The sequence below is a fragment of the Diachasma alloeum genome, unplaced genomic scaffold (assembly GCF_001412515.2).
Source record: "Diachasma alloeum isolate Michigan unplaced genomic scaffold, Dall2.0 Dall_scaffold_00210, whole genome shotgun sequence".
Classification (NCBI taxonomy): Eukaryota; Metazoa; Arthropoda; class Insecta; order Hymenoptera; family Braconidae; genus Diachasma; species Diachasma alloeum.
The window spans coordinates 13,063-28,641 of NW_021680375.1; the positions used below are offsets into that span (position 1 = coordinate 13,063).

The 15,579-nt window shown below is 33.5% G+C and overlaps 2 protein-coding genes across 7 annotated transcripts in view; one reads left to right on the forward strand and one right to left on the reverse strand.

Moving 5' to 3' along the window:
- LOC107036647 (carbohydrate-responsive element-binding protein) overlaps nucleotides 1-2,869 on the forward strand; it is a gene marked incomplete at its 5' end in the record, with an annotated part of 11,160 nt that extends 8,291 nt beyond the window's left edge. Inside the window, 2 exon segments of the mRNA XM_015254746.1 lie at nucleotides 797-1,050; nucleotides 1,891-2,869. Coding sequence (XP_015110232.1) covers nucleotides 797-1,050; nucleotides 1,891-2,012 — 376 coding nt within the window.
- Nucleotides 2,870-2,872: 3 nt separating this feature from the next.
- LOC107036648 (protein spinster) lies at nucleotides 2,873-15,550 on the reverse strand. Of its 6 annotated transcripts, none has more exons than XR_001460789.2 (9): nucleotides 14,967-15,550; nucleotides 10,896-11,092; nucleotides 8,943-9,298; nucleotides 8,234-8,365; nucleotides 7,899-8,160; nucleotides 6,863-6,961; nucleotides 6,167-6,353; nucleotides 4,904-5,023; nucleotides 2,873-4,121 (listed from the first exon to the last, which is right to left on the reverse strand). XR_001460789.2 is itself a non-coding variant. In XM_015254751.1 (9 exons), exons 1-8 carry the CDS (start codon nucleotides 15,163-15,165, stop codon nucleotides 5,593-5,595), a joined length of 1,485 nt encoding a protein of 494 aa, XP_015110237.1. In that variant the 5' UTR covers nucleotides 15,166-15,550; the 3' UTR covers nucleotides 2,873-3,835; nucleotides 5,551-5,592. The 6 variants fall into 6 exon arrangements, 4 of the variants coding, with proteins under 4 accessions (XP_015110237.1, XP_015110236.1, XP_015110233.1 ...); XR_001460790.1 differs by having other exon boundaries at nucleotides 2,873-3,835; nucleotides 14,967-15,549; XM_015254751.1 differs by lacking the exon at nucleotides 4,904-5,023 and adding an exon at nucleotides 5,551-5,645 and having other exon boundaries at nucleotides 2,873-3,835.
- Between the last annotated feature and the right edge of the window lie 29 nt (nucleotides 15,551-15,579).

Below are 15,579 nucleotides of genomic sequence, written 5' to 3' on the forward strand. Positions count from 1 at the left end.
TGGTACATCATGTAGAAATTCCCAAAAATTATGATAGAATGATAACAAAAATTTTTTTTATTGAGATTCAGAATGATTTGAAAAAAGTGGAAATTACAAATATCTGATTCGCTGTGGCAAATTATCTATTAGCTGTCATTTTCCATGGTGGATAACAAAACACTAACTCCTCATGGGAAGTGACAGCTAGGTATCTCAATTTTCAAAACAGTGGTATGTAGTCATCTGCCATTTTTATGTGATAAAAGTGTGATTAAAAAATTCTCCAAAATATTACAACTTTTTTCAAAGAGTCTTTTCCGTAATAAATGTCTCTGTGCAGTGTGGGAAAAGTTTTACGAAATCAGTCTTCCCCCTGCATGATATTGGGTGACAGGCCGCCACTTGTCACCGTAAATCAGATACATTTTTCAATTTCTTGTTATTCAACTTATTCTGAATATAAATTAAAAATGCTCTTTGAAAAAATTAAGAATTTTTTCTACTTTTTTTTTATTATTCATTCATAATTTTTCAAAACTTCTGCATGATGCAGGACTCAATTGACAATTTCAGATGACGAAAGATGAAAAAAAAACATCGAGATAACGTTCGAAAGATAGTACACCCGTGCCTTAATATTTAAAATTTTAAGATTTATGTTAAACATTGACAGCTTCACAATTTAATTATAATTGGTTGATATGCCTATCACTGGTGACAGCAATTACATTTTTAAACTTTTTGTCACCCACTTGATGTCACCCATAGTTTGTGAAAATTGTTGGAAAATTTTGATGATGTTTTTGATCTTCAGCAACTGTCAGTCAATGTTACCAGCCACTGGTGCCCCAGTGTCGCGACAGCGCACCAACAAGATGAAGGAGATGTTCGATGAGTACGTGAGGAAGCGCACTCGTGAAAACTGGAAATTCTGGATTTTCAGTATTTTGCTGGAGCCCCTGATGGTGTCGTTCAACACCTCGGTTTCCACTGCGAGTGTCGAGGACCTCTGCAGGAGTACAATACTCTGGGTTGAGCAGCACTGCTCACTAGTTGATCTCAGACCAGGTGAGTCAACTGACATTTGCGCATATTTTTTCAGTCAATTTTTTTTTTCTCCATCAAGTCAATGAAGTCCAATTGCTAGTTACCAATTTATTTATCAAGACTAGGCGAATCTTTCCTACTATTTTAGTCGAAAATCGGAGCTGTTATTTAAGCCACATTTGACCGTAAATATTCATGATTTGTTTTCCAAATTTTCTCACGGAATTTAATTGACAAATTTGATGATTGAAAATAGTTGAATCTATAATGTGGTGTGTTACAACTGTAGAAGATACTTGATATTATAAAAATTCAAATCGACTTCTGATGAAAATTTTTTACTGAAATTAAGACTCCAAAATTAAGAGCTACGAGGGTCAGAATAAGGCTCACGAGGGTCAAAATAAGGGGCATCAGGGTCAGAATAAAGGTCACAAGGGTCAGATTAAGGGTGACAAGGGTCAAAGTAAGATTTTAAATAAAGCTCTCAGGGGGGTCAAAACCCAAGGCTCAGAAACTAGGAGTCACCAGGGGCAAAATAAGGGTCACAAGGGTCTCTTTATCTCTCTATATTATAAAAATCCAAATCGACTTCTGGTGATCAAAATTTGGTACTCTAAATTAAGACTCCAAAATTAAAGTTAAAAAATGAAGGGTCAAAATAAGGGTCACGAGGGTCAGATAAGGATCATAGGGATTATATGGGTAGCTCCCTAGTCGAAGTATTTTTTTTTATATATGTGCATATAAATGTATATATTTCTCATGGGGTCTTTTTCGACCCCTCAACTCAACTTTTTCGTCATTAAAAAATATTTAATCCTCTACGGAAAACGATTTTGTCATGAATTTTTGTTCCAGCTGTCTTGAACTCACTGAGGTACCTCTGCACTGCGACAGAGATCCTCTCAGACCCTGGACGCCTTCCCGAGGAAGCACTGGCTGCTGTCAATCACACTGAGCGACGCAAATCAATGCAGTGACACTACCAAAATGATGGACATCTCGGTAGAGCAAGCACAAAGATAACACAAGTTTTTTCAATACCTAAAGTGCAATTTTTGTCTCATCTCATTTTAATATTGTTTAGACTAATTGTTAATTACTCTCGGTTTTTTGCGAATTCGAGGTTTTTCATGGGTACAAATGGATTTTCGTCGAAATGTGGAAATTAATAGGTTTTTAACAATTTTAATTCTTTATTTTTTTGGAATGAGAAATAAATTTTTTTATTTTTTATGTCATTTTTCGATTTCAAAATGGTGGAAATTCAATTCTTTAGGGAATTAATTAATTAATTTAAATTTAGGAGTTGAGTTTTTTACAAAAAATTTTAAAAATTGAAAATTAGAAATTTTCATTTTAGTTCAGTGCTAATTGTGTAGAATTGAAACATTAAATTTTTTTTTTTTTATCTCAGAAATTGAATTTCTCGTTTAATTTTCGTTTCCAAGATTTGGAAAATTTAATTATTTGTTAAATTCTATCTCTCAAAAATTGAGGAATTCAATTGTCGTTGAATTTTCTTCTTTAATTTTCTTTTTTGAAAACTTTTCAAGAAAAACCAAAATTCCACAATTTTGATGAAAAACTCCAGCATAACTAGAAAAATCACTACTCCATCAAAAACGTAAAAAAAAAATCTAAAAAATATTTTTATACGAATCTGGCACCGTAAAACGATAGAAATGCCAATGAACTCTATTGTATAAAAACCCATTTTTGTTGAATGAAAAAAAAAATTGTTGACCTATCCCAAGGATTTACACGTTAGTACCAAGAATGTAAAAAGAAGAAATAAAGTTACTTATATTTGTTATAAAATATAATAAAAAACAAATCATAACCATTACTTATTTATTTCCAAAAGAAAGACCCTCAAAAATTGTCTTCCAATTTTTCCCCTAAAAAGCGAAGAAAAAAATTGGAAAAAATTGGCGGAAAAAATGTACAAAAAAGTTTCTATAATTATTATTATGCAGTTTGGATAACAATTAATTAGCATCATTATAAAAAATATAATTTGAATAGTAGCAATACCCTACAATTTCTTTTTTCTTTCAATTTTGCTTTTTTTTTGTTAAAAACATCTGAAATAAGTTCAAACGATTGAGCAATTTTTAACAATTATATTCGACTGATAATGATAATTAATTACTTTAAATGGATACCATTGCACAGCCTAGCACGGGTGTTTATTAGAATAACCATTTCTTAATCGGAAAACTATTTTTTAAATAGTAAACAAAGTTCTATTAATAAAAAATTTTGATTTTCAAAAAAATTATTTCTTTCGACGATATCTCAAGAACCGGAAGTGCTGCAGAGATGAGTCTGGACTCAATCGATGGCCCGGAAAATTTTCGATTCCATCCACCGGTCATGAACCCGTTTTGCCCCAGGGGTTTCTCCGTAATCTCCAAAAAACGATTACACTCTTACATTTTAGTTTTTGAAATATTCACCGAGCGAGTGGGGTAAAATGGGTTCATGACCAGAAGTTGGAACCGGAAATTTTCCTGGCTTTCCAACGAGTCTATCCTCGATTGTCCACCACTTCCGGTTCTCGAGATATCGCAAAAAACGTTAATCGACTTAATTCTAAGTTATGATTTCCCTAAACTTTCAGCTAAAAAGTACGAAAAAACGCAAAATTCAAGACGAAAAAATTGGAAAAAAAGTGGAGACGCATTAAAAAATTAATTCATCAGTCTGTTGTTAATTGCTTGCTGCACTGGAGTGCGTCATTATAGCTATCTGTTAGCGTCCTCGGGTCTGATGAGAGAAGTGTCAACTGCAGTTGTGTCTGAAACAATTTGATAAATTAAACATTTGATTAATTAATCAGTTTTTCATTAAATGTATCACTCATTCCTCTGCAAAGGTCCACAACCAATTTATAATATTAATTAATTGATTAATTTGATCAATCAATCGAGCTTTGATTTAAAAAATGATAATGAATGTTTAATTTCTAATCAATCAAATTAATAAATTAATTGATGATCCCGTAAAAAATGATAATTCTATAAAAGAAACAGAAGATTTTGAGTCCTTGATTTCCTCTGGAGCACAAAAACAAATTTCAACAACTAAAACAGAAAGAAATTCATTATAATTAATTAAATAATTGTTTTAATGAATTTACTCATTCCTAGATGATTCAAAGCATTTTCAAATAATTTCTCTCATGCAGATACTAGAAACTAATTCAAGCAATTCTAAAAAATCCAATTCTAAATCGTAATTCAAGGGTTAATAAAATATTCTCAACTATTCAGTGATTTAATCAGCGTAATTAGAAGCGTGTGTGCAAAGCTAAGGGGGTGTGACACTTGGCAGAGATAAATAATGATGAGTCAATGATTATTTCGAAGATTCCAGTGTCAATAAAAATTTAATCATGCAAAAAAAACTCGAGTTAACGATGAAATTCACCAGAAAATTTCATTAAAACTTGATTATTCGTGGATATCTCGAGAGCCTGAAGAGCTAGAAAATTGAAAATAGTCTCATTAGAAATCCAGGGAAATTGCCGCTGGAAAACTCAGCACGGTGACACATTCAACGGCATTACCTGAGGAGATACAACAAAAACCGAGTTTCCAATGTGAAAAACGTTTTTCCTCGTTATCTCGAAAACTTGATGAGATAAAAGAGTCGTCATGCTGACTTTTCCAGCGGAAATTTCCCCAGCTATCCAACAAGACTATTTGCCACCCCACTACCCCATCGTCGTCCCCCAGACATCCCCGAAAAATCGTTTAGAGTAATCACCAGAATCTCCTAAAAACTAAAAAACCAAATTTTTCTAAATGAATAATGGGGAAGGTGAAACTGAGGAAAATAAATTAATTGTAAATGAAAAAAATACCATAAATACAGCATCAGACAATACTATTGTTGTGAGGCCCCCACTCTTGACATTATTTTTTCTATAAACGCGTTGACTCAGCCTCCCCAATTTTCTTAGTTTCTAGACATTTTTGATTTGCTGGAATAAAATACCATTTTTTTGTCGTTTTTTAAATCATGAGAAACGATTCCTTGCATGCAATCCGTGGCTTCCCCACTCAAATTATAATCAACGAACATTGAAACATTGGATAACATTTATCACTGATGATGATTCGGATTTAATTGTGCATTTTGCGTACGTCGCATTTGCTGTGCCAGTGAATAACATTGGATTTTTATTTTTAAACAATCAGCATCATTGAGATTACTATTTGTTGTCACAAGAATAAAAAAAAGGATGATTTATTGACATTCTTCTCTAAAATCCCTTCCATCACAGCTAAACGAATAATTAACAAAAATTACAAAAAGATGTCGAAGTAAACTCTTGAAAAAATTATTAAAAATGTAATTAATATCGCACAATGATCCCCGAACACTCCAACCCTCGACAAGTGCAGAAAAAAAATTGGAAAAAAAAATCATCTGACACAAAATGATTTTTTTTCTCCCCCAAATGATTGAAAATCCTCACAGATGACGATAAATAATTGAAAAAGTTACCACATTATCTTGAGAACTTGATAACAGACTCAACAAGTAACTTCAGTCTTCCAATTTCTGTGGCACTAGCTCCAAACTTGATAAGAACTCATGCACTGTGCAAAAACATTCGTGATCATTAAATGAAAAATATCACCATAAAAATCCTCTTCAAATTTAGAAATCTGAAAATATTTCTCCAAAATTAATTTCGAAAAGTGTCAAAGAACTTTTTCATTCTGTCTGTACATTTTGCAACGTAAAAAGCTATTTTACTGTGTGATTTACCCAACGGGATTAATTACAGTAAATAATTACGAGGGGATTAGTCACAATTCAGCAGTGAAGTGGATTTTTCATATTTTCGTCTGGTTAAATGTGGGATTATCTCGGTAAAGAGTGGTTTTACGGGAAAATGTCAGAAGACATTTTTCGTTTGAGATTTAATTCTCTCCAAAAAAGGTTCTGAGACATTTTTTGTTAGAACCACTCGTTGACGAGATAATTCAACGTTTTTCATTACAACAACTAGTTCCGAAGATAATGAAGTATTTAGGAGGGGCGTTTTCACTCAAAACCCCATTTTTTCCACTTCAGTGTAGAATTTTCTAAGGACTTGAGATGTTTTTCCACTCACCAGCGATCGTGAGGTCCACCAATGCCTTATCCTTCTCTATGTGAAGCGCCGTGAGGAAGAAAAAGAGAGCACCAAGTACCTCGACGAAAATCGTCAGAAATAACGAATACTGAAGGCATTTGAAATCTACGTAATCGTTCGTTGGCTCTCCTGGGGCAAGGAGATAGGGCCTCAGCCCTTCAGACATCTAAAATAATCAATTATCGAGCATTAATCAAATTTTAATAATTTTCATGGCTCTAATTATGTAAATTCAGTAGCGAATTGGTAGAACGGTCCAAGTCTGTTGAGTTTTCGATGAATATTTCCGAATCTAAGGCAGATAGCGAGATTTTCGTAAGTAGATTGTTTGTAGCTCTCAATCGGCTCTACAAAAAAGGTCATAACAAAAATTTCGCTATCTCCCTTAGATTCCGAGATATTCATTGAAAACTGGTCAATAGTCACAATTGACTTTTACCGTTTTACCACTTCGCTACTGAATTAATTGATAAAAACTCGATTTGTTCAATCTTCTCCTGTAATTAATCAATCAATTAATTAACTCCAAGCTATTAAATTTCCCTCCACCAAGTTGGATAATTTTCCTCCAGTAAATCAGTTCCACTCCATCAAATATTCTCACGTGGAACATCAAGTTTTTCGTCAGTGCTAATATTTTCTCTCCGTGCATTTGAGAGTAAAAATATTTCATACCACTCCTATGAGATAGGGACTCCCAGCGTCACCCAGAGCATGTGCCACTAGGATCTGAAATGCCTCGGCAGTAGATCTTCGCGTGGGAATGACGACATACTAGAAAATAAAACGAATAACGAATGAAAAATCGCTTTAAATATTCCTTTAACAAAAAATTAATCCCTTCAATAAAAAATCCAATGTAACGTTTTTTGAAGCCAATCCATGCCGCCTAACGTGTTCTTTCTTTAGCATTATACTATCATATAATATATTGTAATGTATTATATATAATATAGTACAGTTATAATATAATTATAAAGTTTAAAAAAAAAATAATGGCTTTCTTTTTAAGAATTTTGTTATAATAAACAACATAAAATATAGATTACTCATAAAATTAAATTAAAGTAAATAACATAAATACTGTAATATATATAGTATAAATATTATATTATATTTCATATAAATTAAAGTTCGGTATTCTAAATTGCAAATTTTCAACACTTTTTTAAAAAACAAATAATTCACAATTGTGCCACAATTCATGATGATTTTGTTTTGGTTTTTTAGCTGCAGAGAATATTTGGATTTTTCATAATAAATAAAATCCCTGTTCGACCGAAGTTTAATATTGCCACTTCATCACAAATGATTTCGAATTTGAATTGAAAATGATAATGTATACCTGATGCTCATTCCCTTGTTAATTGAAAAAGCGAAAAACCCCGTTTGTTCTTCGAAAGTTGGTAAATTTTCTGTCTTCAAAATTTCTTATCTCAAAATCGCAACTGAGTTTTTTCACTCGATTCGTGTGTGAACGTGGATAATCCAAGTACCAATGATTCTTATGGAGTGAATATACTTTGGAAGAACCTAATGGACTTCAACATAATCTCTACCACAATCATATTAACTTTTAATATTATTGGAAATCCATCGAAAACGTCTATATCTCGGTTCTGCGAATTTCTGAGGCACGTAAGGTAGAGAATACGCGCGCGGTCTAATCTAGTTGTAGTAAAAAAATCATGATGATCGTCTCGATAATTACCAGCAGCATATCAGCAACAATCGACCAGTTGAGATTCAACGCCAGCTGCCCCAAGAAAATCAACACGAAACAAACGATGGAATTTCCACTGGAAGTTACGATGGCGAAGAAAATCATGGGGGCACTGACGAGGAGTCCAATGCCACAGATGAGGGGATCAGCCTGGTGCCACCTGATCCTCATCCTCTGGGCCATGATGGACCCCACGGGGACCCCGATGAGACCCGCCAGCATCGCGATGCCCCCGAACACAAAAGAAATACTGAAAAAAGTCAAAATAAATTATTAGTTCCAGGGGATTTCTGGGAGGAGATGTTTATTCATTAAACACTCACTCATCGACAACCAGTGTCTTCTCCTTCTGCAACTTGAGCCCCAGCTCGAGAAACTTGGGGGCCCAGAGGGCCAGAGCTCCGGCGACAAATGCCACGCAGGTGAATCCAGCTGTTGAGAGCATGAAACTTGGACTGAAAGCAAAAAAAAACAAAAAAAAATAGATCAAAAACAATTGGAGAAATTTCCAGTCATTTTGATTCGTCATCTTTGGAAGTTTAAAGTAGTATGAATAAACTCGCTGAGTCGTTGACTGTAACGAGAAAAAATATGTACAAAAAGCCAAAGAACAATTATTCATCATCATTGATAATTTTTTCCGTGAATTCTAACTTTGATGAGAGCAAGAAATCGATTCATCAAATTCTGTCTTCAATTATTGTTTTGAAGAATAGTCTCTCGTTTGACTAGGGTTTCGACATAACACGTCATTTTGAGCCCGCAGAAACAAATTATTTATTGCAAAAATTTGACAATTTTTTCTAGACTTTAATTTTTTCCCCAAAATCGAAAATTTCATTTCAGAGAGTTGAACATCAGAGCTTTCATGTGAGCCCCATTTTATTTTCTGGATTTTATTATTGAAAATTTACAAGTCTGAATTTGAATTTCGATATTGAACCGTTAGAAAACATTTAAAAATCTGAAAAAAATTAGAAAGTTTAATTTTGTGAGAAAGATTGATGAAATAATTTCAAAATTGCAATTTACTTTTTAATGAGGGCACGAATGTCGTTTCCCCAAGTGGTGCTTGCAATGTGCGAGCCTCCCTCCCTCTCCCCTCTCACTGGATCCCTCACGAAGAGGAGGATAAGGGCGATGGCGATGAGACCAAGGGCTGGGGTGATCCTGAGGCCCCACTGCCACTGGCCAGTGGCAACAGCCACTTGACCCCCAATTATGTAACCGAGGCCACTCCCCACGGGGATTGCGAAGTAAAAAAGTGCCAACATCTTCGATCGTGTGTCTTTTACGAATAAATCGCTGATTATCGTGGGGGCGATCGTCGAATAACTCGCCTCACCAATTCCCACGCACATCCGAAAGATCAGGAACCATTCGTAGGTCTGGAAAGAGAGAAGAAAACAAGTGTTTCATACTGTTTAATGGGTAGAAGTTAAGAGTCTTTGATTTTGTTGTCTATCTCGTGAACGACTTGTTTCAATAAAAAATGTCAAAGGACATTTTTTGTTGGAAATTTAATTGTCTACAAAAAAGGTTTTATGACATTTGTCGCTAGAAGCACTCCTTCTCGAGATATTTCAGGAAATGTAAAGAATCTCATCATCAACAATAAAAAATTTCCACTTTTGTTAATTTTGCAATTATCTCGGTGACGAGTGGTTTTAGGGGAAAATGTCTCAGAACCTTTTTTGGAGAGAATTAAATCTCCAACGAAAAATGGTTTTTAACATTTTCCCCTAAAACCACTCTTTACTGAGATAATCCCACATTTAACCAGAAGAAACTGTGAAAAACCCACTTCACTGCTGAATTGTGACTAATCCCCTCGTAATTATTTATTGTAATTAACCCCGTTGAGTAAATCACGCAGTAAAATAGCTTTTTACGTTGCAAAATGTGCAGACAGTGAATGAAGAAGTTCTTTGACACTTTTCGAAATTAATTTTGGAGAAATATTTTCAGATTTCTAAATTTAAAGAGGATTTTTATGGTGATATTTTTCATTTAATCATCACGAATGTTTTTGCACAGTGCATGAGTTCTTATCAAGTTTGGAGCTAGTGCCACAGAAATTGGAAGACTGAAGTTACTTGTTGAGTCTGTTATCAAGTTCTCAAGATAATGTGGTAATTTTTTCAATTATTTATCGTCATCTGTGAGGATTTTCAATTATTTGCGAGAGAAAAAGAATCATTTAGTATCAGATGATTTTTCTTATAATTTTTTTTTCTGCATTTGTCGAGGGTTTGAGTGTTCGGGGGTCATTATTCGATGTTAATTACATTTTTAATAATTTTTTCAAGAGTTTACTTCGACATCTTTTTGTAATTTTTGTTAATTATTCGTTTGGCTGTGATAGAAGCGGTTTTGGGGAAGAATGTCAATAAATCATCCTTTTTTTTATTCTTTTGACAACGAATACTAATCTCAATGATGCTGATTGTTTAAAAATAAAAATTCAATGTTATTCACTGGCACAGCAAATGCGACGTACGCAAAATGCACAATTAAATCCGAATCATCATCAGTGATAAATGTTATCCAATGTTTCAATGTTCGTTGATTATAATTTGAGTGGGGAAGCCACGCATTGCATGCAAGGAATCGTTTTTCACGATTTAAAAAACGACAAAAAAATTGTATTTTATTCCAGTAAATCAAAAATGTCTGGAAACTAAGAAACCTGGGGAGGCTAAGTCAACGCGTTTATAGAAAAAAAGTAGAAGAAAAAGAATCATTTTGCGGCAAATAATTTTCAATTTTTCGTAAAAAAACTGAGAATACATAAAAAAATGAGATTTATTATATTGTGATTTTATACAAACGTTTATCAATATTCCCAAGGCCCATAAATTCCCAAAAACAGCCAGTCCCCCCTGAAAAACCTTTTCTCAGTAAATATCATCCCCAACAATTCTCCATTGGACAATTGAATAAAATCTCCGGCATCATTTCACAACGATTTACGACCATTTTTACCTTCATATAAGATCCAATTAGGGTTGTCAGACACCACAGGAATACACCAGCGCTCATGATGATTTTTCTATTGTATCTGTCCCCCAAGTATCCGAACAAGGGGGCGAATATCATGTAACTGATGATAAACGCTGTCTGCAGGAGGCCAGACTGATCGTTACCTAAGTGAAATTCTGTTTGTATGTCCGATAATATACCTACAAAAAAACAATAAATTATTATTCGAGAAATATTCTCGTGTGAAGGAAGAAATAAAATCTCGAAAACTTTCTTTATCTCAGTTTTTAAAATTAATTTCTCTTCTAGAATCAATGAAATAAATTCTTCCCATTCAATAAATGATCGACTAATTCATGTAATTGATTAAAGAATAGATAATAATAAATTAACAATAAATTTTTACATTTTTTCACTTATTACTCAATTTAAAAAATGAAATTTTAAAGACGAAAAAGTGATTTTTTCGTTTTTTCATTCCGTTTTCTTCATTTCTCTCCTAAAATCGGTCAAAAAAATTGTTTTAATTGAGTAAATAATCGCATAATTCATGTAATCGACTAAAGAATAGAAAATAAATAATGAATAATAAATTTTAAGATTTTTTCATTCCCTTTTCTTCATTTGTCTCCTAAAATCAGTCAAAAAAAAATTTGAATTGAGTAAATAATCGTATAATTCATGTAATTGGTTGAAGAATAGATAACAAATGATAAATAATAAATTTTTATATTTGTTCATTCTCTACTGATTTAAAAAAATTAATTTTAGAGACGAAAAAGTGATTTTTCCATTATTCTTTTCATTTTTCATTCCTTTCTCTTCATTTCTCCCCTAAAATCGATAAAAGTTAATTGTTTTAATTGAATAAATGATCGAATGATTCAATTAATTAGCAAACAAATTTCATAATTGTTTAATAAATAATTTATATATTTTTCAATTTGTTATTCACTTTTTGAAATGAATTTTAGAGACAAAAAAGGATTTTTTTTCTCATCAGTTTTTGTTTATTTGCGTATTAAGGTGGGAAAGAGAGGGGATAGGTGTCTAAAAATAGTCTCATTAAAGAGCTAGCCATATTGTGAGTAAATAACCACAGGGATTTGCCGATTTGTCTGTACTCGAGACCTCGGAATCGCTAAAAGACGCAGTCAAGGACGATTTTTTGTTTGATCCTATTTTTTTTCGTTTTTGATGTATTTTCGGAGTTTTCGGGGGGAAATACTGAGGCTGGGGTGATTTATGGGGTACATTATGGGGCACTTTTCGTCCCCCCACGGACGTTTCCCCATTTTTATTGGGACAAACCGTTTTTCTAAAGAATTGAAATGAATTTTTTAGGGGAAATGCGGAGACGTTGGAGTTGTTTGGGCTTCACGAGACAGAAATAATTCTTATCGCCAAGAGAAATATTGACGACAGCAGTGGATAGGTCTTCGGGGCTTATATAAATATTGATTCACTCACAGGAAGCGGAGATTTTGAGGTCAAAGGGGAAGAAATCGGAAAAAAAAACTTTTTTCAGAACGAATCAGAGATTTTTTCGGCTGCAGAAACGAAATAAAAATTGAAGACGAGGATTTTGAGTTTAAAATTTTAAAGAAAACTAATTTTATCACGAATTCCTCGGACTCGGGCTCAAAAAAATTCTTTAGGTCACAATTTTTTTCGTGAAATTAGAATTGATTTCCCTAGTGGCAGGGAAAAAGAAAAAAAATCGCTGGAATATCTCAGAAGAAAGGATTTCAATGTTGATATTATTTATATACGTGTGAATCACCTCGTAGTTGTTCTCAGAGAATTCATCTAATGAATTAATCACCTAAGAAATGAAAATAAAAATTCTTCTCTCATTTTCAAGATATTTTTTCAATCTTTAAAATGAGTTCTGACTTATTAAAATTGTGCCATTAGTTCAAGAGATATCGCCAATTTCATAAGTCTCATTTTGGCTCATCTTCTCTTATAAATAATCGCATAATCCTCATGCCAAAAACGTAGTTTCCAACGATATAAATCTCGATATTGATTGTAAACATGTAAATAATATCAGTTGTCCCCAAAGAATTAATGAATTAACTAATTAATCACCTGAGAAATGAAAATAAAAATTCTTTCTCTCCTCATTATCAATAATTCCATTGAAATTATCGATGATGAGCCATCATCAAACGTGAATAACTCAAGATTGGCGGAGTGAAATTGAAAAAATCTTCTCTCATTTTCAAGATATTTTTTCAGTCTTTAAAATGAGTTCTGACTTATTAAAATTGTGCCATTGGTTCAAGAGATATCGCCAATTTCATAAGTCTCATTTTGGCTCATCTTCTCCTATAAATAATCGCATAATCCTCATGCCAAAAACGTAGTTTCAAACGATATAAATCTCGATATTGTTTGTAAACATGTAAATAATATCAGTTGTCCCCAAAGAATTAATGAATTAACTAATTAATCACCTGAGAAATGAAAATAAAAATTCTTTCTCTCCTCATTATCAATAATTCCATTGAAATTATCGATGATGAGCCATCATCAAACGTGAATAACTCAAGATTGGCGGAGTGAAATTGAAAAAATCTTCTCTCATTTTCAAGATATTTTTTCAGTCTTTAAAATGAGTTCTGACTTATTAAAATTGTGCCATTGGTTCAAGAGATATCGCCAATTTCATAAGTCTCATTTTGGCTCATCTTCTCCTATAAATAATCGCATAATCCTCATGCCAAAAACGTAGTTTCAAACGATATAAATCTCGATATTGTTTGTAAACATGTAAATAATATCAGTTGTCCCCAAAGAATTAATGAATTAACTAATTAATCACCTGAGAAATGAAAATAAAAATTCTTTCTCTCCTCATTATCAATAATTCCATTGAAATTATCGATGATGAGCCATCATCAAACGTGAATAACTCAAGATTGGCGGAGTGAAATTGAAAAAATCTTCTCTCATTTTCAAGATATTGTTTCAGACTTTAAAATGAGTTCTGACTTATTAAAATTGTGCCATTGGTTCAGGAGATATCGCTAATTTCATAAGTCTCATTTTGCCTCATCTCCTATAAATAATCGCATAATCCTCAAGCCAAAAACGTAGTTTCAAACGATATAAATCTCGATATTCTTTGTAAACATGTAAATAATATCAGTTATCCCCAAAGAATTAATGAATTAACTAATTAATCACCTAAGAAATTAAAATAAGAATTCTTTCTCTCCTCATTATCAACAATTCCACTGAAATTATAGACGTAAATAAATCATCATCATCAACCGTGAATAACTCAACATTGGCAGAGTGAAATTGAGAAAACCTTCTCTCATTTTCAAGATATTTTTTCAGTCTATAAAATGAGTTCTGATTCATGAAAATCGTGTCATTAATTCAAGAGGCATCCCTGATTTTATAAACTCCACATTATCTCATCCTCGCCACTAAAAATGTGCTCCAAAAAAGTGAACCTCATCCTCAATAAATTTTTTATCCTAAAAAATAATGACGAACGACTCGTCTGAAATGAAGCTGAAACTATCAGAATCACTTCTGTTTTTTTTTTAATATTCATGACGTGGTGAATTGTTCATGAGATGAAATAATTTTATTTTTCAATTGAAAGAGCAATGATTCCTCTTTGTGATGGCCTTAGACTGAGCTCAATTGACAAATCTGTTTCTGAGTTATGAATATTTTTAAAAAAGTCAAAAGTGTCCATTTTACCCCGCTCTCCCCTACAAATGTTTTTCAAGTGCGAAAGAGTTTGTCCATTACTTAAAAATATTTATGGAGGAGGGTGGGATAAAATGAACACTAGACTTTTTTAAAATTATCCCTAACACAGAAACAAATTTATTAATTAAGATCACTTTAAGCTCATCACAAAGGAAAAGAATTCTTTATATTGAAAAAAAAAATTATTACATTTTATCAACATTTCAACCCGTCATTAACATTAAAAAAAAACTCAAAAGTGTCCATTTTACCCCAACCCCCCCTAGAATCGCCAAAGACAAATCGTCTGCTGTCAAATCTATCGCTAGTTTCAGCTCCACTCGTCTGAAAACTCACCAGGAATGGTGGTCCTGTCCATATAATTAATCAAATTAACAAAGCACAGTACGACGACAGTGACCCACTCCTTCCTGGATACCCTCCTGTCCTCCATGACCTCCACCCCCTTGTCGTCCCCACTGATATTGTCCGCCGGTTCATCATTAACCACGAGATGTTGCCTAGACACATTAGACGGTATTCCGTTGTTCTCCATTCTTGCACTGACACCACGAGCACGAGATTGACGCCCCCAGCCCCAGGAAAGAGGCAAATTGTCTCCAATAAACCCCCCGAGGACTGAATAAGAACAGGAAATTAAATCGTGGAGAGTGTTCTTGAGGTGACTAGCACGCCAAGGCGTGACATAACTCAGTGATGAATATTTTGTGACACCTCAACACATTACGGTACACCAGGGAGTCACACCACCCAAGAACTGACGAACCAGAAGCCACCGCTGAAGATTACCAGGGACTAATCCCTCTCGCCCCCCACCACCGCGATGCTTGAAATATTAGCAAACACCAACGAACACTGACGCAAGAGTCTTCAGGTATTTGGGAAGGGTTTGGTGTAGGTCCAGGTTTGGTTTGGTGTCTGGGTTGTGTGATTGTCGTGTGACTTTGAG